The 21,293-nt window shown below is 36.9% G+C and overlaps 3 protein-coding genes across 7 annotated transcripts in view; all 3 read right to left on the reverse strand.

Moving 5' to 3' along the window:
* ash1l (ash1 (absent, small, or homeotic)-like (Drosophila)) overlaps window positions 1-954 on the reverse strand; it is a 37,523-nt gene extending 36,569 nt beyond the window's left edge. For all 3 annotated transcript variants that reach the window (XM_028036829.1, XM_028036830.1, XM_028036828.1), the window contains exon 1: window positions 796-954. The gene's annotated coding sequence lies outside the window, so the exon portion shown is untranslated. The remainder of the gene's footprint in view (window positions 1-795) is intronic.
* A 1,718-nt stretch (window positions 955-2,672) lies between these two features.
* On the reverse strand, window positions 2,673-10,405 carry rnf115b (ring finger protein 115b). Of its 3 annotated transcripts, none has more exons than XM_028036832.1 (10): window positions 10,251-10,405; window positions 10,022-10,146; window positions 8,125-8,183; window positions 6,591-6,651; window positions 6,315-6,505; window positions 4,870-4,938; window positions 4,684-4,762; window positions 4,455-4,548; window positions 3,360-3,475; window positions 2,673-3,220 (listed from the first exon to the last, which is right to left on the reverse strand). In XM_028036832.1, exons 2-10 carry the CDS (start codon window positions 10,097-10,099, stop codon window positions 3,098-3,100), a joined length of 870 nt encoding a protein of 289 aa, XP_027892633.1. In that variant the 5' UTR covers window positions 10,100-10,146; window positions 10,251-10,405; the 3' UTR covers window positions 2,673-3,097. The 3 variants fall into 3 exon arrangements, with proteins under 3 accessions (XP_027892633.1, XP_027892635.1, XP_027892634.1); XM_028036834.1 differs by having other exon boundaries at window positions 10,022-10,141; window positions 10,251-10,394; XM_028036833.1 differs by having other exon boundaries at window positions 10,022-10,383.
* A 714-nt stretch (window positions 10,406-11,119) lies between these two features.
* On the reverse strand, window positions 11,120-20,437 carry scamp3 (secretory carrier membrane protein 3). The gene is made up of 9 exons (XM_028036831.1): window positions 20,001-20,437; window positions 19,704-19,784; window positions 18,193-18,303; window positions 17,281-17,401; window positions 17,026-17,154; window positions 15,816-15,975; window positions 15,617-15,718; window positions 13,777-13,894; window positions 11,120-12,218 (listed from the first exon to the last, which is right to left on the reverse strand). Exons 1-9 carry the CDS (start codon window positions 20,052-20,054, stop codon window positions 12,081-12,083), a joined length of 1,014 nt encoding a protein of 337 aa, XP_027892632.1. The 5' UTR covers window positions 20,055-20,437; the 3' UTR covers window positions 11,120-12,080.
* Window positions 20,438-21,293: the final 856 nt, after the last annotated feature.

Genomic DNA, 21,293 nt, shown 5'->3' on the forward strand with positions numbered 1-21,293 from the left:
AAAAGTTCGCGATTTTGTGCCAAGAGCGGTTCAAAACATAAAAGTTACGAAGGTGGATTTTGAGTGCCAACATGTAAAGCATCCTCTCAAAAACGTGTTTAAATACTTCCGATTATAGCTGGCAGAACATTAAAAACACACGGGGGTGAATTGGTCAATTTGAGATTAATGTAACTCCTACATTAATAAATGTGTTCGTTTATTGTGGAGCAAACTGCCAGCTAACGCTCGTCCAATAATAGACAGTCCTTATGTATCAATGCCACTGGCAGTTGCTAACTAGCTATCAATCAGAAGCCAGTTTAATAGCGATTTTAGCTAATTTCACCCAGCAACAACAGCAACCTACGCTCTATTTAGGCTAGAAACGAGCAGCAAACGCCTACAGCTTTAAGACAATTTGCGGTGACCGAAACTAAATGTCACAACTCGGGGATAAGTGATGTCCATAATCTTGCATCTCCGTCACATTCTCGTAGTCACTCGTGTTACTACATCTCAGCTACGGCGGCTAACGTTGCAGTAGCTACACTGGAGCTACAACCACGGGGGGGGGGGAAATGTCCAAATTCGGTTTCAAATACGCACTTATAATTACTTCGACTCCGAATAGCAATTTTAAAAATTGCAGGTTATATTCCAGTAGTGAAAAAAAAAACAGCAGATGCAGAGCCGTGTAAGGTTATTTAAAAAAAAACTGTCAACAAAATGGCGGCTGCGTTGAATCAACAGAAACCCGAAATGGGTCTCCCTGTAATTTCTTCCTCCGTAGCGGGTAAAACCGTTTTCCCTTACAGCGACTGGTGACGGTAATATCTCCAGAGGTGCTCTGAGATCCACAACGACTCTCCGTTAGCTGGGCCTGGATGTGTCAGCGCGGGCCTCTCTCGTTAATCGGGCCTCCATGTCTGCTCAGCTCCGTATCGCTACTGTGTGTGTACAACACGGGCATTCTGAGTCCCACACTGGAGGGAGGGAGGAGGAGAGGAGAGGAGTGGAAATGTCTGTTGTGAGCGGTTCCTGCGGTCCTTGGTCATTGAAAAAATATATATATTTGTACCGTTTTTATGCAGCCGTGAAGAGTTGTTTTGTGGGTTAGTTCAGGGTGTGTTCGCTGGTATGCAGCAGTCAAGTGTCAGACTTTCGGAACCGCCTAGGTTAGCCACCACAGAGGGTCAACATAACGTTACAGTATATTAACAGCACAGACATAGGACGTGAACGCAGCACAAAAGCCTTTAAATAAACGGATTGTACACTGTAAAAACGAACATATTGGTCCAACATAAAAAGTGATGGGGCTTATTTTATTTGTCCCCAGAAGCTGGAGTTTTTGAGCTCAAATTCAGAAAAATAAACGGTGACAGTGCCTCATTAGGAATTCAAAACTTCTCAACTAAAAGGTGGCAACATATGCAAAAGGGCCTCTAAAAAAACGTATTCGGACTATTTTTGATTCTCTTCTCAGATTTCGTCTTTAATATTCAAATTCTAACTTTTAAAAAAGTCAGAATTCTGATATTTTGAGATTAAAATAAGAATTCAGAGAAAACAGAATTCTGCGATAATACAATAATATTATATAATGTGTATTAACTGCAAAGGGAAACAAAAAATGTCACTTTCTCATACATCTATGTAATTAATAACTAATGAATTAATTCTATTATGAATGTATACTCGCTGTGTAGCAAGTGCTACTTGTTCCAACACCATTGGACAATTCCATTTTAACATTAATCAAAATTAGATTATCACAGTGAGTAAAAGTGTTTTTAAAAAGTTTTGGTGCATTTTTTAATACATTGGTGGCAAACACAGTTAATCCTGCCACATGTGGGCAGGCTGAAGCAAATACTTTGGTTGCACAAGTTGAAATATGGACTAATATAATATAAAAATATGGGGTGTTAGAATGCAAGAAAACAGCCCAATTTTCTAATTATTTTTGTTGTTAACGTGAAATCGAGCTATTTTTGGCAACAAACAAGAAAATTGCTTGCATTTCAGGGTGTTTTTACAACAGCCCTTTTTAGTTTGCTTTAATTGAACCCAGGTCTCAGTTCGGTTGAAGTAACTCTGGTGCGGTTTGAATGCGTATGTGGATGCAAGCGGGCCAGAGATTGCTCTAAAAGCAGGAAGTGGACTATAGCACAGGGCATTCTGGGTAAAGAACCAAAATAAATGTTTTTTTTTACCAGAGATAAAAGAGAAATCTTACAACAGCTCAAATCTGGCGCTACTACTACAAAAAAAAAGACAATTTCATGCATTTATTACTGGAAATAAATTCTTGCAAGACATCATTCTGTTTGTAAAGCATCTATATAATAATATGACTTTCTTGTATTTAATTAAATTACAAAAATATGTTTATGTTTGGATGACAGCATGAGCATTTTTTTAAAAATCTTTTGTATACTGCAAACTGTTATATAAGATTATATTAGGGTTATTTATATTCTTTCATTCATCATGCATTTGCCATAAAATGTTAAACAGTTTCTATTGGCCAGTATGAATTATAATTATTTTTGTACCAAATCAACCCCAAAATACAGAAGGATTCAGTTATATGTTCAGCCAGTGGCACATCCTCACTGACCACTGAACAGACTGGAACACCTGCTTGTGTTTATCACATTATAAAACACAAGTATGTACAAAGAGCGGAGGTCACAGGGTTAAGCTTTAATAGCTGCTTTAACTTGGTTAAAGGTCAACAAAATCCTGAAACTGTCTTACCAAGACAATATTGTAAAAGTGTTTCCCCATAACTCTGTAAGAGCCCATCATTTTGACAGCCACTAGCAGCGCAGTGGTTATTAGTTCATCACATCAAAGTCAGTCATTCAGAAAACTGCCTCAGCGATAGCAGCGCAGTGAGAAGAGCACACCCGCTCAGGATGTTGTCAAGCAAACTCCTGGGTGCTTCTTGGGAGCTGTGGCATAAAATAGCATTTTCCTTAGAGTAGAAAACATGAAGGTCCTTCACGGAGATGCGTGAATGACGTGAAGGCTTAAGCTGCAGTCAGAGCTGTGGTGCATGTAATGTCTTTTATTTAAAAGCGGCTGATCCAACACCAAGAGTCGTTGCTCAAATCGCCTCCCTCTCTTGTTGCTCTTGCCTGTCAGAGAGCTCGTCTTGGGGCTGCGACGTGGGCGGGAGGTTGTTGTCGACGCCATCGAGACTTTTGCGGCACACTGGGCAGGTGTCATGCTAGAAGAGGAGAGAAAACCTTTTGATCACTGCACATGAATTTGTGATGAGGCACAAGTGGAAAATTTCTGCATCGAGATTATTGTTTCATCAAGAAATCCTGTTGATAGTTTGCAAGCATGCCAGTTTTTATCCTTACCAGTTCCAACCAAGGTACTATGCAGCCACTGTGGAAGTAATGGAGGCAGGGAAGCTTCCTGACAGATTCGGCAAGCGAATACTCCTCCCTACAAACTGGACATTCTAGTCGACAGTCTGAAAAAAAGAGAAAAATATTAGTACAGGCATGTTTGTTACCCTAAGCCCTTTAAAGGGAGCCTACTATGCAAAATTTACATTTTGCATGTTTTTTGTACTTCCATTTGAGTCTCAACTGCTTCTAAAACAGCAGCTTTTAGAAGCTGCTGTAAAAAAAACCAAAAAAAAACGTCCAGCCATTTTGCGGCAATAAGTTAATGCTTATTTTTTAAAAGGTTTTATTGGCTCTACGGGCAGAAAAGTGGGTAATAAGAGAAGGGGGAAAACATGGGGCAAGGGTCTCCAGGCCAGGAATCAAACCTGCAACAGTCGCGTCAAGGACTAAAGCCTCCATATATGGTTTGTGCTTAACCTCTGCACCACCACAGCACTCCTACGTTAATGTTTTTTAGTTTCTGGAAAACGAGGCATTTCAAAAACTTCCCAATTGTTGAGTCACACTGCACTTTTACCTAGCAAACCCAGGGGAACTCCAGCACATTTGGTGAGCTGGTTTTTCCTCTGTATGTGTTGTACAATAGCTACTGGATAAGACAAGTGTTTTGTTGTTGAATTAGCATTCAGAAAGCCACTTGGTGTATTATTGAAGGTTGTGTATGAGGCATTTTCACATACGAGTGTAAATGTTGAGTTAGCGGCGTGGTCAACAGCAGCTTATTTGAATATAAAGTGACAAGAGGTCCTAAAACAACTCATTCTGAAAGGAGCTCAGAAAGACAGAACTGAACAAACTGAAATCTCATCATCTAGGAATGATTTTGTGCAAAAGATGTAACAAACATCCTGTTGCTTCCTTGAACCAATGATTCAAGGAAGCAATAGGTCACCTTACAGAAAGACAACATAGACTAGAAAAGTGTGATGAATGACTGAAAATGGGAAATACAGAAGGAAATTACTTCTATCATGAAACAAAGCTTCGTTTAAAAAGCCGTAAGGCCAAAAGTACATCCGCATGCAATGCTAAAATTCCCACCTATCTGTTCTTGAGAGACGCAAACTCTGGGCAGCAATGAGATCATCTCCTCTTTAGCCGGCGGTGGACCCGTGCTCTCCAGCTGCTCTAATAACTGGATGAGAGGAAGTACATCATATGATACAATAAATAATATCTAAACTACTTTGGTGCTTCACATAAGGAGTTGCGTGTGTCTAGATTTGCATATCGCGGCACTTCAGTGGTCAGTAACTTTACTGTTACTGACCTCTGTGACGACCGAGTCAAGGCCTCCCTGTCCCCACACATAATCTCCCGGGTTTGAGTACAGCTGCATCATGCTTGATCTAAGAGGCAAAGCAAAAGAGTGGACGTGTTTCACACGACGTCAGAGTGAAATCAAAAGCAACTGATGTGAATCAAAACTAGTAATGAAAAAGAAAAGCATGCTCACAGTACGGTTGGAGTAGAAGAAGAGTTTCCGCTGGTGGCTAACAGGTCAGACAAGACCTGCAGCATGAGCCTTTTGAGTGAGAGCAAAACCAAGCAATAAAACGTCTGACTTAGAAAACTTTCACTTGATTTTAAGCTGCTTCAAACCAACGTGATAAATATTATAAAATAATATAAGAAATTCTTGTAATATTTTAGTGACTTTATAATAAACATTACAAGTTCTAGAGGTTTTCTAAAACTAGTTTTCACTTATTTTCTCCTTTCAAAAATTCTTCATACTACTTTCAGTCATTCACACAGTAAGAAGTTGAATGTTTAAATCAAAAGTATTGACTAAAACAGAAGATGGCCGTCACAAAAGCGGAAACAGAAATAAAAATCATCTTTCTCAGTGGGGAGGCGCTAAGAAAGCCCTACACGTTGGATTTGCCTATTGGTAAATTAAAAGTTTTAACATTTGAAAATGTTCATCCAGTTTGAACTAAACAGTGCCCCCTGCAGGCACAAAAACCAAAACTTACAACTCTCCATTGTTGTGAAAGTAGAAACAATATAGAACTGGTCAACTTCTCAAGTAGTAAAAAACTGGTCAAAAACTAAGGAGCATTCATTTATTGGTATATTTACTGGTGCATATTAGATGCCACCAGCAGCGGAAAACATGTGAATTGTGAGCAGATTCCTGTATTGTTGTGGTGTGGAGTGCATTGGCTCGCATCTTCATCACCACAACTTCTAATGAGGCTTTTAACACAGAGAAATAAAAACTTTTCAACACAATATTATTCTCCAGATAAGAGCCAAATCTTATCATATGTTTTGTGGACGTTCAATACAAATATGTGTCCTATTAAAACCAAAGGAATAGTACATGAAAGTTATGTTTTAAGAAAGGGGAACAAACATTAAAACTTCAGCTTACATTTTCAGCTAGAAGTTGTTTTAGGAAGCCACTTGCTTCTGCAAAAATGTACTAGACAGAATGAAATTCTCATGAAAGGTTAAAAATTACAGATTTTCACTGAGCTGCCTCAGACATTTAAAGCAGGGATTCATGAAAATGATGCTGGACAGTGATTCTCGAGGACTGGAGAAGGGCATGAGAATTGGGACACATTTTTTATGCTGGTCACAAGGAGCAAAAATATGTCCTTTATGATGTTTAGGTTGTTTTTTTTCTTACCAGGTCTTGTGTTGTGCATGCATGCAACACTGATTTCTTCTTTGGGTTTAGAAACCTTTTCACGAGTTAAGAGGTTTAACTAAAGAAACTACCTAAATATTTAACAGACCAATAGCTATTGGTCTGTTGGTTTATTTAGTTAGACCAATAGCAATAAGAATATGTCAAAAAAAAATTTAAAACTTCAGAAAACCTGGACAAATATTGACCCAGGAAGCCAAACACAATACCTTGTATCACTGAAGTGTCTACAAACATACCCGGGTACAGCGGGAATTTGCTCAGGCCTGGAAGACTCGTCCTGCTCAGCATTAAAAGGCGAGTCCTGTTCCTGCAACTCTGTAACGACCGGGGACGCTGGAGATACCTGCTGGTGGTCCTCTGGACGGGACTCGGAGGAGGGCGGGTGGGACAGCAGGGCGGAGCGCTCCATGAACACCAGCTGCCATATCTTGCAAAGGGAGACCAGAGAAAATTGTCACACAAAGGCTGAGGCACAAAGGAGTCATTGTTACGATGCAATTACTTTCACGTACGTCTGGCAACTGCAAGTTTGACTCTGCATTTGTTACTGACGACGCACTATCCTGCAGGAAACTTCACACAAAAAAAACAAGAAAAAGAAAAAAATTAGGAGAGCATCTTTCTCTTAAAAGATTGCAGGAGGATTTACTTTCTGCAGTGAAAGGAATTTGGGGGATTCTGACCAAATTCAGCACCTAATTTTCCTCCAACTAAAGGCCCCAGGGTGCCCTGACTGGTGAGCTAAAAGTTCAGAAGTTGGAGCCTTAAAAGTTCCTTCTTTGTTTCAGGATAAATCAAACTATCCATTAAGAAGCATGATGTGAATGTCTTTTTCAATGATGTACTAAAATAAAGGAAGAGGAAGCTTGGATATGTAATCTGGAAACAAAAGTAGGTGCTGAATATCTTTAACTGCTCAGAGATGGAGCTACTCAATGAGCAAAATAGGATCCAGTATGATGACTGTCTTTTTAATGAAAATGTCTGTTAAAAAGAAACAAAAAATAATTAATTCTAAATAATATTTTTGGGGAACCCTGCAAAATTTAATTGTTATTTGCTTTTTGCTGAAAGAGCTACATTTAATACATTTTAATTAATTCATTAATTTATTTGAAAACTTTCACTTTATGAAAGCAAGACTGGATGGAAGTACAAAATAAACCCTGAAACTTTAGAAAGACTACGTCTGCGCATTATGTTTTTTTGAGTGCTGGAATGATCAAACAATAATCAACTTTAATGATAAAAACAAGAACGAAGCTTTGCTCTTGTTGAAGATTTGAATATTTCTAATATTTTACATACAGGCTGAAATGCACTCTCACTAAGAGTAACTGTTTTTGCAGTCGCCGATAAACTCCCAGCATATTTCTGACTGACATAAACTGCTTTGAAACAAAGTCCATGAATTTATAAAGCTTTTAAATTTTGGGCCATTTCAGAAAATTAATGTGAGCCAACTTTCATTTAGGTTCATTGTCCTGTTGGAAAACAACATTGTGTCCAATTTTCCACAAGCAAGTAGATAGAATTAGATGAACGAGACCCACATCATAATACTGCCTCTTCTTTGCTCAACAGTCAGTACATTGTTCTAATGTTTGAAAAACTCATCTAATCTCTTCCAAAGATTTTTTTTGTCTTTTTTTGGCAAAACTGCTCAATGCTTGCTTTATCTGTCAATAAGGATAAATCAAAACTTCTGCATCCGGTTCTTGTTTTGGAAATAAATTGAAGCTGTTTGTTGTACAAACATTTCAGCCTGGGAAAAGTTTGGTTTAAATGTATGAATAAAATATCCAAATTAATTAAGTAAAGACTTGATGTAACCTCTGACTAGAACTATATGCATATATAGTTTATCATTGTTCAACTATTCACAGGTTCTTTTGAGAAGACTGAAGGTTTTCCTGACCATAAGACAGAAGTTTTCACGTGATTTAATATCAAATATCTTCAGCAATGCATGGCTTCACAAGACAAACTGCCAACTACATTGTCAAAACTGAGAGAAAAATGTAATACTGAGCATTTCGTTTTTACCTGGAGTCTTCTGTTACCTCCTCGATGAAGTCGAACTCACACGTGGGGCAGACCAAATCCTGAAGGAAGACAAGTTCATCTTCAGAAATCTCCCCATCTCATTTCCATTTTCAATGCCTCTGGGTTTTTAATCATCTGCTGTATCTGCTGAGGTTTATTCCCGCAATTGTTTCTTCCTAGAAAAATGCTGGATCTGGCTGCAGGGGTTTGATCTGATTTGCGCTCCGGATTATTAGCGATGTTGTAAACAAAGCAGTTGCTTGTTATTCTCATTTACCACAAGTTGCGCTCTGAGACAATACTGAATCAAATCGCTGTTAAATGTCAAATAATTTGGATTTTTATGACCTTTAACTATCTTCAGACAACTTTATTCAGTAAATATTTGGACAAATGTGACAGCACAATCTAAGATACTGTATAAATAAATTAAAGTAATAGCAGAGAAATTTTAAAATAACATACCAAAAGGCAAAACAACAGCAGAAAATGTCCCTAAAAATTTAAATCAACATTTTAACATTTAACTGCCAGACTAAACACATGAATTGAAGTTCAGCTGGATGTTTTAATCCACAGTCAACGCTTCATGTCTCAGTTACATCATTTATCAGTTTTAATTGTATTTTCTTTTATATGAAAAGTTTATATTTGCAAATTTATATAATTACACTGCAAATTCTTTTTAAAAAAATAATTTCTAGTGTTTGAAATTGATTTTTCCTGTCATATTAGAACTGGATACACAAGGCAACCCAAATGATTTAGGACAGCAAATGAAAGACCAAAAAAGTTATGTAAGAAATTGATTAGTCTTCTCATTCCTTATGTTTTCTCTTTTTTTATTTTACAAATAATTTCCAAAGGCACATTAATGCTAAAAATAAAATAGCCCAACCCTATCCTGCATCAACTCTTTGATTTTACTGCATAAATTACTTTTGTCTCCGTTTCTCCGGAGATTTTAATCTCTGAAAAGACTACAGATTTTATGGCGGAAATGTTCAGTACACAAAAATCCGCTTAAGAAAAACTTGTCTGAAAATCTGCAGAACAGCTGACATTGCCTTCTGTTGAAATACATAAAATATGGCAGAAAAATAAAGGTGCGTGCAGATGTCTAATAGTGGTCGAAAGCTTGGTGAAGTTAATCAAATGGACTAAATACACTTGACTTTCAATATCTTTGTTCAGGTTAAATTTGGACTACACATATAGGCTAAAAATACCTACAATTTCCATTTTTATATATATACACTAAATAAAGACAATGACTGGGTGACCTGAAATAGCAGGAGGCGCTATTAAAAAAAAAACTACTGTATTACCTCTGTAGTGAGAAGACTTGGGGAGAATCCCATAAGCTCGTTAAACATACATGATACAACGGCTTGCCATACTTTGTTTTTCTATGTTCGCTTCTCCTAGAAAAATTCCAGAGGAACAGTTTTCATCTAAACCTTCAGAAAAATCAGATTGGACCACGGGGTTCCGGTGTTGTGTGGTATGAATTATCAGTGGTGTGTGTGTGTGTGTGTGTGTGCTGCTAGCAGTGTGCACGCCCACAGCACTCCCTTCGCGTTTGACACGCAGCTGACAGCAGACAACTGGACACAGAGCAGAAGCGCTTCTAAATATGGCAAAGTGAATTACCAGATTTTACTCGCACCATCTAATTTCAGAGTTTCATGCCACTACGCGCACAAGACCTACCTCCAAGTATCTATTAAAGGCTGTTTATTTAAGAGATTTCACTTTATTATAATTCTGAGGTGAATTATAAGGGATTAAAAGTGCATTTTGTTTAAAAGGATGCAGACAGTAAATCTGTAAATCGTAAATTAAGAGATTAATGACAATAGTAACGCTATTTAAATGTATATATAAAAAGACCCACCGGCAGTTGGGGCTCCGTCTGTTTCTTGCAGAAGTGGCAGTAAAACCGGTGTTGTGGTGTGTCCGCAGCCTCCGCCATGTTTACAGTGAGGAACTGTCTTTGACGTTACTCTCTCAGCCCCTCCACTCAAAAGGTAAAATAGCACAAAGTATCAGCACAGTTCGGAAAGCCACAAAGAAATATAAAAGAGCAAGTAAATCGGAAATAAGTAAAAAAAAAAAAGTGACACCAGGCTTGCAGGTCCTTTCCACTGTTTTCAGTGTTTCCAGGAGCGCTTCTTGGATGAATGCCGCCCTGTGCGAGCCTTTTCCTCTGGGCCCCTCATGGGTGTTAATGTCATTGTAATTTGAGGCTTTAAATGATTCAGAATGATTTATTTGAACTCTTTGTTTTTGTTTTTTTTCAAACTCGACTATTGATTGAACAATCAACAATGCATTTTAAATACAAACATTGAGTGGACACATTTTAATATTGTGTTTTTACAGAATCAAGACTAAGTATCCATACAGTACTTGCTCAGATGCAATTTTTTTCTGAGGGTTTTTAAGCATGAATGACCTTTTTAATGTTACGCCACACCAACTAAGTTCAGACTTTTTCTTGACCGCTCTTAAATAGTTTTATTTTTGTAATCAATTCAGAGGTAGACTTGCTGCTGATGTTGCTACGTGATGGTTGAACGTTTCCCTCAGATTTTTCTGGTAGAAAGTAGGATTAATGGTTTGATCAATTACAGCAACTTGTCCAGACGATGCAACACATCCTCAGACCACCACTATGCAATTCTGCCAAAATAATAGTCTGTTTTTTGCATTTACAATCTATGCGACATGGAAATTTGATCTGAAACATTTAATGTGACAAAAAAAAAAACCTGTAAGCTTGCTTTTTGAAAGTAAGAATCTATTTTTACAGCAGTTTACATGAATATAAACTGCTGAAGAAACTGTAATCAGATTTAAATAATTCAATGCATGTTAAAATTGTCTAAATATTCTGTTTTCTACACTACATCCTCTTGATGACAAAAACAGAAACATAACAACATAGGTACTTAATAACTTCCTTAACAGAAAACTAATATGTAACAGTGGCCATCACAAAAATGTTTATTTTTAATTGCCTAAACTTCCAAAAGAAAAAAACAGGCAAAATTTGTACACAGCTTCAGAGAAGAGTGATGAGGCTTGACGTTTTATCACATCTTAAAATACCCAAATCCCTCAGCCTGACCTACGATATACATAAAAAATGGCTGCTGTCTGTGAATTTCTCAGCAACATGAAGTTAAAAGGAAATAATTTTTAAAAATCTACAGAAGAAGCTATAAATGACTAAGAATACAAATATAAGAGATGTAAATAAACCACTGAATACTGGCAAACTCATGAAACCCCCTGACACAGAGGCACCGTGGGCAAAGATCCATCCTGATCAAATCACTGTTTTTATTTAAAAATAATTATTTTTGCAATTCAACTAAAGAAGTGAAAGCAGCTGTAGACTGTGAAAGCATGGCGATATTTTTTTTTATTAATACCAAAACAGTTCTAATCTTAATCACATTAGGCTTCAACAGAACAATCACATATTGTAGCAGAAACAAAACATTTCCTCTTTACAGTGTGAGAAGATTTGGCAACAGAGCTAAGTAGTATTCTGTAACAACAACTAAATATTTTATTTAACATTTAGGCAAAACAAAAACACTGTTTTAGGATGAGCAGATGAGTTGTAGATATGAAGATATAAAGGTAAAAGTGGCAACATTTCAACATAAGTGTGGTTATTTCAACAAGCTGGGTACACAAGCAGCATTGTTTCCGTCCTTCTCTGACAATTTGACAGCATTGTTTTTATAATTTACACAATTTCAACCTTTGCGTTTTTGGTTAAGTCAGTTTGGCAATGTGCGCAGCTCGTCCTGTACACTTTCAAAATCCGAAAACTCATGCACGACTACTCAAATTTTAACTTTCACGGAGGTATTTCAATAGACCCCCGCTTTCGCAGAAGCGACTCTGCCAATCCAAAAGCGGCGCCTCATCCCGTTCTCCTATCGCGGTGCAGTGAAGGTCCCCTGGGCAGCAGAGGCAGCTGCTTGGCGTACAGCCTGATTGGACATGACTCCAGTGGCGAACTCAGCCTGAGCCTTCTGGAAGCTGGCATCGGTTTGCCTGTACATGCTGTGGATCTGAGGCGGAGAAGAAGAAGAGTACACTGACACCTGATATGTGCAGCAATTCATTGTCATATTATCGGCACAATGAGAGTGAAAACGACACCCGGAACCTGATATGTGGCTTTTCTAAGAGGCAGCTTGCTATCTGCTGGATGTATGAGCCCACGGGCCACACTTTGAACACAAAACAATGATGTGCCCCATCATGGTCGCTTACAATCTGACTCAGTTACAGCAGTTATGTCTGGAGGAATCGGCCAAAACTGCAGCATTTGTGGAAAAATACTCAAAACATTGATCAAAAACATGCAGCGCACCAGCAATACTGCCAAACGTCAAGGGAAAGTAGAAAAAATTCTGAAGTTGTATAAATTTAAAATAAAATTCTTTAAAAAGTTGTTCTAGAATTTTTTGACCCTCAAGGTGCGTTCACACCAAACGCGTTTAGATCGTCAGGCATGTCTGGTTTACATTCAATGCCTATGTGGAGGCGCGTCGAGGGCCCATCGCAGCGCATTTCACACGTCTAGCACAGAGCGATTTGAATCGTTTGGAGCGTTTGACGCATCAAGAGAATACAACAAGACGGCTGGCAATAGAAAACAATGGCTAGAGCTAAGGCGCTCTTGACGCGCCTCCATATAGACTTTGAATGTAAAACAGACGTGCCTGATGCATGAAATGCTAGGTATAAAACAAAATATCAAGCGTCCACATTCAAAGTGCGCACGTGTTGAACTTGAAGCATTGGACGCATTTTTGATGTGCGTAACCCTTTTGGTGTGAACACACCATTAGTAATTTTACTAATCTGTTCCAAAACTGGCAAAGTTTGATCTGATTGAATGTCAAACAGTGGGAATAAAAGGGTTTCTCTCATTTTATTGTGCATGTCAATATCTTGTTTAAAGTACTTCTTATTTTTCTATGCACAAGTTGAATCTCAGCCCAAAGTGGATCATGTAAAGTCAAAGTTGTATCTCTAGTGACAAAGAGTTCTTTCATATTAAGGCTCAAATTTACTTATATATTTTTTAGCCAAGATTTGTGGATTTTCTTATTTCCAATTAGAAATCACAAAACTGTTTTTTGAAACAAGCACGCAACACCACACCTTCAAACCAACGAATAGTAAACGAAGAGTAAGTGATTTTTAATTTTTTTAAGAGCAAGGCTGTTAAACATCTGCTTTAAAATTCACACTTTAAGTTTAGTGGGATAAAAATGGCCAATCAAAGCTTTTCATTATTAGCTGTAACTATTAATAATAGAATCAAAAAGCCCCTTATTTAAAACTCCATCTCCTTTCAGGAACAGAAACACAAAGAAAAAGTTACAACTTAATCCTATTCAAAGTAAGCCATAAATACTATCTGTGGGTTGGCAGTAAAAGATTGCTATATAGCCAGGTTTAAGTTTACTACACTAAATTAGACCCAAACTCTGTGGAAATGGAGCTAATGGACTTATAAAAAAACCCCACACACAACATGAGAGGCATTCTGTCAAAATGCAGCCTTAACGTGTGCTTCTAACTTTGGATTAGCCCTACAAATAGAAAGCTGCTGACCTTCTTTAGCAGGAAAACCCCCATGGCGGTCTGGGCAGTGAAGAGGGTGGCGTTCAAAATCATGAGTACACCAGCGCCAGTGCTTTTATTCAGAAGAGCCAGGCTCACAATCCAGCCGCTGGGTAGAAAAATAGGTTACAGTGAGAGAAACTAAGAGTGATGATAAAAACAAGAAAATTACAACGATACTAAGACATTTTGATGTGTTTGTCTTTCAAAGGACACAAATGCAGTGAATTAAACTAAATCCAAGAAAGAGATTAATCTGTTATAGCCAATTTAGCATGAAACACGTAGTTTACGAGTGGTCCATCCAAGAAGTTTTCTAAAGTTAAATGAGCAAAAAAGTACAATTGAACTAGGGCTGAAACGATTAATGGAATTAATCAATTATTGAAATAATTGTCAACTAATTTAGTAATTGATTAATCGTTAACTGCAGTATACAGACTTGATGAAATAACAACACAGGAAGAGTGGTAATTAAACCAAAAATGTACAAAATGTGTATACGTCTGTTCTACTCCTAAAATGGCATTTTAGCTTCACCTGGTTCAAATTATGAAAATAGAAATTTCCATTTAAGCATATTTTGCTGTCCAATTATTAATCAAAAAAATATAAACGGATTAGTAGACAGTATTTTTTAGCTGCAGATGCATCCTTTGCTACAAATGATCATTTGTGCACTAAAGCATGTTATGTTACTGCATTTCAGACTGTTTTATTTCGTTATTCAAAAAAATTATGTAATTATTTGCTTCTTTTGGTGTATTTCTAATATTGATTAAAATGGTTAAGTGGAAAATCTGCAGAATGCGCCAGTATTTTTTGTTGAATCTGCTGTTGGTTATGGTTATACCCTGCAAGTTTCCCAAAAACTTCGGTGTGACTATGAATTATGCTCTTCATTTTCAAAAACGTCACAGACCAAATTTCATTATCTGGAAAAATATCACAAGAAAAGTCACATCCTTCCTGACACAACCTGATTGAAGATATGTATATATTTACACCTTTATTTCCAGTAAATTATAATTCCTGTACTGCACTCTTTTCTGAAAACTAAAAACATCCATTTAATAAATTTCAAATGACCCAAAACACAGCAGCTAGGCTTTTGACTGAAACCTAAAGGTTTGAGCACATCACTCCAATCTAAAAATCTTTCCACTGGCTTACAGTGAAGAGATTTAATAAGCTTTGTATCGTTTTTAAAGCTTTCAATGACCCGACCCCTTCCTAAATGTATCCCAGACAGGCCCTTCAGGTCTTCAAGTAAAGGTCCTGTTACACACAAAATCAACTCCAGATCAGCTCTCGGTTCTTTAAGTCATTATGGTTCTGCTCTCTGGATACCTCTGATCAGTAACTACAGCGTTTCACTTTAAAAGCAAACTCAAAACATCCCTGTTCTACCAACCTTATAGCATTTTATTTAAAAACATTCAGTTTCTTTCTTATTTTCCATGCTTGATCTTGTGTGACCTTACTTGTGTTTTGCTCTATAACTATATACTTGATTTACATGGGCTTGATTTGTTGATTTTTTAAATTCTTATTCTTGCTTTACTAACTCTGTAGGTCGGTAAAACGGGATTAAACAGCCCCTAACATAAAGATATTGAAGGATTAAACTGAAAATAAGACAATAAATAAAAATTTTTAAACCATTGTTGTCTTACAAACTAAGAAACTGACCTTTCCCCATTAAGCAATTATCATGTCAAGACAAGAAAAGTAGATGTTGTTATTGTGAGGAGAGATTAAATTATTGGGATCTACAATACAACAGCAGCATCGTGTAACAATGTAATTAAGGAGAAAAATACATTTATACCTGAATCCTGATCCGGGGATCCCAATAGTCATGATGACAAAGACGCAGACTTGAGCAAAGAAGATGAAGAAAAAGATGAAGAAGTTGAAGGAGCTGTCACTTCTGTAAGAGAAGAAATAAATAAAAACACGCAGCGATTAACAACAGTCAAAACAATATTTTAATCTGAACATGGAAGCTGATACACAGCTGTGATTACCTGAAGGCTTTATACACAGGTCGATACCAACAGACGAAGGAGCAGGGCGTGAAGAGGAGGGCCCAGAGAATGGAGAGGCCAAAACCAGAACCGTTGGTCGTGTCCGCACAGAACATAGCCAGGGATGAGATCAGGTTGAAGGCAAGCGTGAAAGCGCAGACTGCATTTTGGAAAAGACAGAAAAAAAAAATTAACAAAAACTCCAAACCCATCCGTTTGCACACAGAAACAAACCAGTGTGTCAGGATTTGGTTTAATAAAAACAAACGACATTATTTTAAATTAGATTTCAACTCTCCTGAGTCCCTGGTCTGTAAATAGCATCATATATTATAGTCAGATTTTGTATTTTTGGAGTGAATTTAAATGTTTCTAAAGTGTTTGTTTTTTTTTAAAATTACATTTAAACCTTTCAACAAAATTTGTGTCGAAGCAAATTTTTGTGTGTAATTTAGTTGTATTCAAAATGTAGTTTTTGAATAGCGATGGGATTTCTGGGCATTGGAAAAAAATCTATTAAGAACCTTTTGTTATCAAATTATTAATGTATTGATCCAAAAAATAATCAACATATTGCCACTAGACGGTATTGATATATTTTTATCTGCAGATTGAATTGAATTAAAATTCAAAAGAATCTTACTGACCCCAAAGCGCAATTAAATCAAATTAAATATAGATGCAAATGATCAAGCGTACACTAAAGGGATGTTCTGTTGTTGCATTTCAGGGAATAAAATGTTGATTTTCTTATTTGAACATGAATTGAATTATTTATTCACATCATTTGATTTATTTCTAACATTGTTTTAAAAAAAGGTTTAAATTGTTAAATAAAAAATCTACAGAATGTGTCAACCTTTTGTTTGATTAATTGCCAGAATAGTTGACAAAATAATAAATTACTAAAATAATTGTCAGTTTAAGCCCTACTTGTACATATATATTTATGTCTATAAGTTAAATCATAGAAAATTTGAGAATTAGAGAAAATAAACATTAAACCAGTTTTGTCTATTGTGAGCTTAGATAAACATCTGCGCATAACCGCATGCAATATGAACTTCTTCTCATGGGTTTGTTCTTAACTTCCCTCCACTTGTGAGTCTTACTTTTTATCAGGCCCAGATCATGAAGTTAAACCCACAAGAAAACCAACGTTTATTACATTTCAAGAGTATGACGTGTATTTTCAGAGAGATAAACTCACACATCCAGAAGTAGTACATGATGGTGACAGTACGCTGGAAGCGCTGGCTGATCTCCACGTTGATGTCTTGGTAGAAGCAGGGCCCCACAGGACAGAAGGAAGGCAGAGGGGGCCAATTATTCTGACGAGCTGGAGAAGAGAACAGAAGCAGGTAAAGCCAAAGAAAGCGCAAACTCAAATAGAAATCTCTCAGAGGGCACTATTAAGAGACATTCCACCTTACAAACAAAATCATAAAAATTGGTTGCGTCTTACTGGCTCCAGGGCCGAGGCCGTGTGACTGCAGCTCCCGTTCCCTCCTCTCCAACTCCTGGGCTTTCCTCTCAAGCTCCTCCTGCTTCTTCAGTAGCTCCGCTGTGGTGGCGTCCACTGCAGGCTTACACACAGAGACAGCAGGCAAACGGAAAGTCAACTTTCACATTAAAAGTCTACTTTTACTAGTTAAATAAAGAGAGGGGACATGTAAATGTGTTAGGTGCAGATCCAAATGCTGCTACATGGGTTTAAAGGTGATCTATTATGCTTCCTTGAACAGGTTAGAAAAGGTCTATGGGATATACAAAACATGTTTGTAACATTTTTTGCACAAAATCATTCTTAGATAATGAGATTTTAGTCTGCTCAGTTTGCCTATTTTGAGCTCTTTTCAAAAGATGGGCCTCCTGTCACTTTAAATCCAAATAATCTGCTACTGGCCACACCCCCAAATCAACGTCTACATTTACAGGTGAAAATAGCTGCAAACAGATGCACAATTATACAAAAGTGCATCTTTGAAAAGTAAAAGTGGAGCCTCCTGCACAACCAACAAGAATGCAGCAAGCGATTTCTGGATGGTAAGGAAACAGCAAAACACTTGTCTTCGCAAACAGAATTGCAATTATATAACCGTACATCTTTGAAAAGCAGCAGTAGAGCCTCCAGCACAACCAACAAAAATGTAGCAAGTGATTTCTGGATGGTAACAATTAATAACTACTCTCTGTTGGTCTGTCAGACAAAATTCAAATAAAATATTTTGAAACAGTTCAATGGATGTAAATATTCTTGCAAGTCACTGAAAGTATGTCCTCTCTATCATATTTGTTATTTTTAAGAACCACATCTCTATGGTCACCTAGCTCCCACTGAACTAAAAACATAGTATTGACTTCACAACATGAGTACCTGTGCATTATAAGAGCCATAGTTGCGAGGCTCAGTGGGTGTCGTTCTGCTGGGCGGCGTCTGCGCAGGCGGAGGTGCAGACGGAGACGAGGCTTCATACGGCGGTGGAGGCTGCAACGCATTTGTTTAGAAAGACAAAAGCAACACACAACCATAAATGTCAATAAAAAAGACATTTAAGTTACTTTAAACTACACACTTTCAAAGGCTTCATAGCAGCAGAATACAATAATGTTAAGAAAACCAATTAGACATTTTCAACACAGCAAAATGGAAGTTACAGATATTTAATTTGAACAGTATCTTACTTTGATGCTTGTTGGCACTAAAACAATCAATTGTTAGACGTCTGAGTTTTACAGATCTACATAATCAAATTTATAAGCACATTTCTGTGCAAAATTTCTGACTCAGCTCTTATTTCTTTATGGCGTGCTTAAAAGGAGTAAGGTTTACCTGACAATTAAATTTTAAGAGGATGAAAATGGTCTAACCTTTTTTTTTAATCAATAGAGGAGTTCTGTGAAAAGTTTTAAACCGGACTTGCTCAGCTCAAATGTTACAAAGAATATTTTAATTACAATCTGTCAACTTTTGTCTAAAGGATGGATACTGACTAACCTTGTATCTATAAATCCCAAGCTATAACGTAAAATATACAGGTATATCTCAATAATCATGGTCCAAAGAGGCTTTAATTGTTCTGGTGTAATATTCTAATCTTCTAATAAATCAAATCTCAGTACCTTTAAGCTGAAAATCATCACATTAAACTCAGATAAATAACCATTCTGTAAAATTAACACATAAATAATGCATTTCACTTAATGAGTTACTGAATAAATAAACTTTTCAGTAATATTCAAATTTATTGACATGCAACTATAGTATGTAAAACCTCAAACACTCTGTAGCTCTTGTACAGAACTGTGCAAGTTGATTAGCATCCTATACATACTTTGTATAAATATTAAAGTACATTTAGACATAAAAGTTCACTATAAAATATTTCTACTCTGCTCTGGATTAAAGGAAATGGAACCAGAGAAAATCAAAAACTAAATAAATAAGGAATAATCGACAGATTAATTGAGTGGCAGACGGATAGAGGAACAGACAAATGATGCTAACTTTTGATTTCAATGAGAAAAGGGGGAGAAAATTCTAAAAATAGAATAGAATAGAATTCAACTTTATTGTCATTGCACTGTCACAAGTACAAGCAACGAGATGTAGTTTGCATCTATCCAGAAGTGCTCTACGAGATATAAATATTTATTTACAGATGTACAAGACTATGTATGTATGGACTATAAGGGGTTATAGCAAGAGATATAGATATTGTGTATAAATATAAATATGGGAGCTATATGCACAGATTATACAGAATATACAAGAATGTTAGGGAATGGATTATAGATAAATAATGGCAGATAAAATTTACAGGTTGTATGTGTGTGTGAAGAAAAAAAAGCAATATTTGTTTCACACAATCCATGTAATGCACTCACCCCAGCCGGTTTATCAAACGGGTTGTAAAGGTCCAGTGTTGCATACTCGTTGTTGCTGCTATGCTGAGTCACAGCAGGGTCCTAGCAGACAAAAACAAACATTATAACATCTATACCACTGGTTGAATTCCCTCTGTCACATCAGTTCACACGTTTCCAGGCGGGTTTTTCGGTTTATAAAAGCTACAATCCGAATAGGCAAGTCACTATGGAGGACAGATGGGGCCCAGCACGTCACACGAGCAGCAGGAAAGATCTGCCATCCATCAGGACCTCCACAAGCTTCCTGTCACCCACCTGGAAAGGGTTCTGGTCCTCCGTCGGTTCGGGGAAGCTGGTATATTTCGACATGACAGCGGCTACTGCCTACAGCTGATGTAAACGTTAGGGAAAACAGAAGCTAGGCTAATGCTAGCAAGCCTAGCAGATTTATCGAGGATTTAGTTTCTGTTTCTTGTCAAAAAAAAAAAAAAAGAAAAGAAAAGAAAAAAGGCAGATGTTGCTTGCTGCTGTCGGGTTTTCCGGTCATTTATAGATAGCTACACTGGTGGCTCGTTGCTCATCTTTTGTATTTAGACTAAAGTCTAGTGGCTGGAAAGGCGTTTCTGTTTCTGCATTAGCCGCTAACGTCTCGATAATAGTCTTGTGAAGTCAAGGAAGAGAAGAGGAAATCAAATATTTTCTGCTACAGGAAAACAAGAAGAAGTGGTCATGTGACTTCTTCTGCGGCACGGAGTCACGTGGGGGACGGGAAAACAGACACGTTCTTATTAATAATAATAATAACAACAATAATAATAATAATAATAATAATAATAATAATAATAAAATTAGAATTTTTATTTTAAAGGGAAGTGATAGTGATTAAATCCTCAAATGTGTTGTAGTTATTTTTTTAGTAAATATTAGTAAATATTTTTGGTTGGTTCTAAACCAAATTTATTTGAGAAGCCAATGTTTTTTCATGGGGACATAAAATGAAACAAAAAAAGTAGGGCAATATTTTATCGATTAATATATGAAGTTAATATTAATTAATTAATATTAATTAAACTTGTTGCTCCTGAGCTGCAGGTTGCAGACCCCTAACTGAGCAGTAGCCTAACTGCTAAATCTAAAAGTGCCACCCTTTAATTTTTAATGCTTTGTTAAAGTTAAAATTGTGAAGGTAAAATATGAAAGCAATCTAAGGGACCAATTATTTACAGTTTCTCTGCCAGCACATATCACCATAAGAAAATGATTTCATATTATCTCCTCAGTACAAGGGCAATAGCAGTAGCCACGACCAGTTCTACTAAGGTACACAGGCCCCCGTTGGCCCCTGTCTAGGACCACCCATGCTGCAGACCCATTTCAGCCACCGTAATTAACATTATATATCACTATCTCCAAATTACGACTGAGCTATTTCATTATTGTAAAACTATTAATAATTATGTAATGCTATCTGAAATTTATGATTATAAATAACTCATAACTCTAATAGTCTCATAATTACCAGAGGAGGAGGAAGAGAACACCTAAATGTCAAACTACATTAATAGCAAAAAAGGTAATTATCACTTTTACCAGTAGATGTCCTTCTTG

Source organism: Xiphophorus couchianus, chromosome 13 (genome assembly GCF_001444195.1).
Source record: "Xiphophorus couchianus chromosome 13, X_couchianus-1.0, whole genome shotgun sequence".
In the NCBI taxonomy this organism is placed as follows: domain Eukaryota; kingdom Metazoa; phylum Chordata; class Actinopteri; order Cyprinodontiformes; family Poeciliidae; genus Xiphophorus; species Xiphophorus couchianus.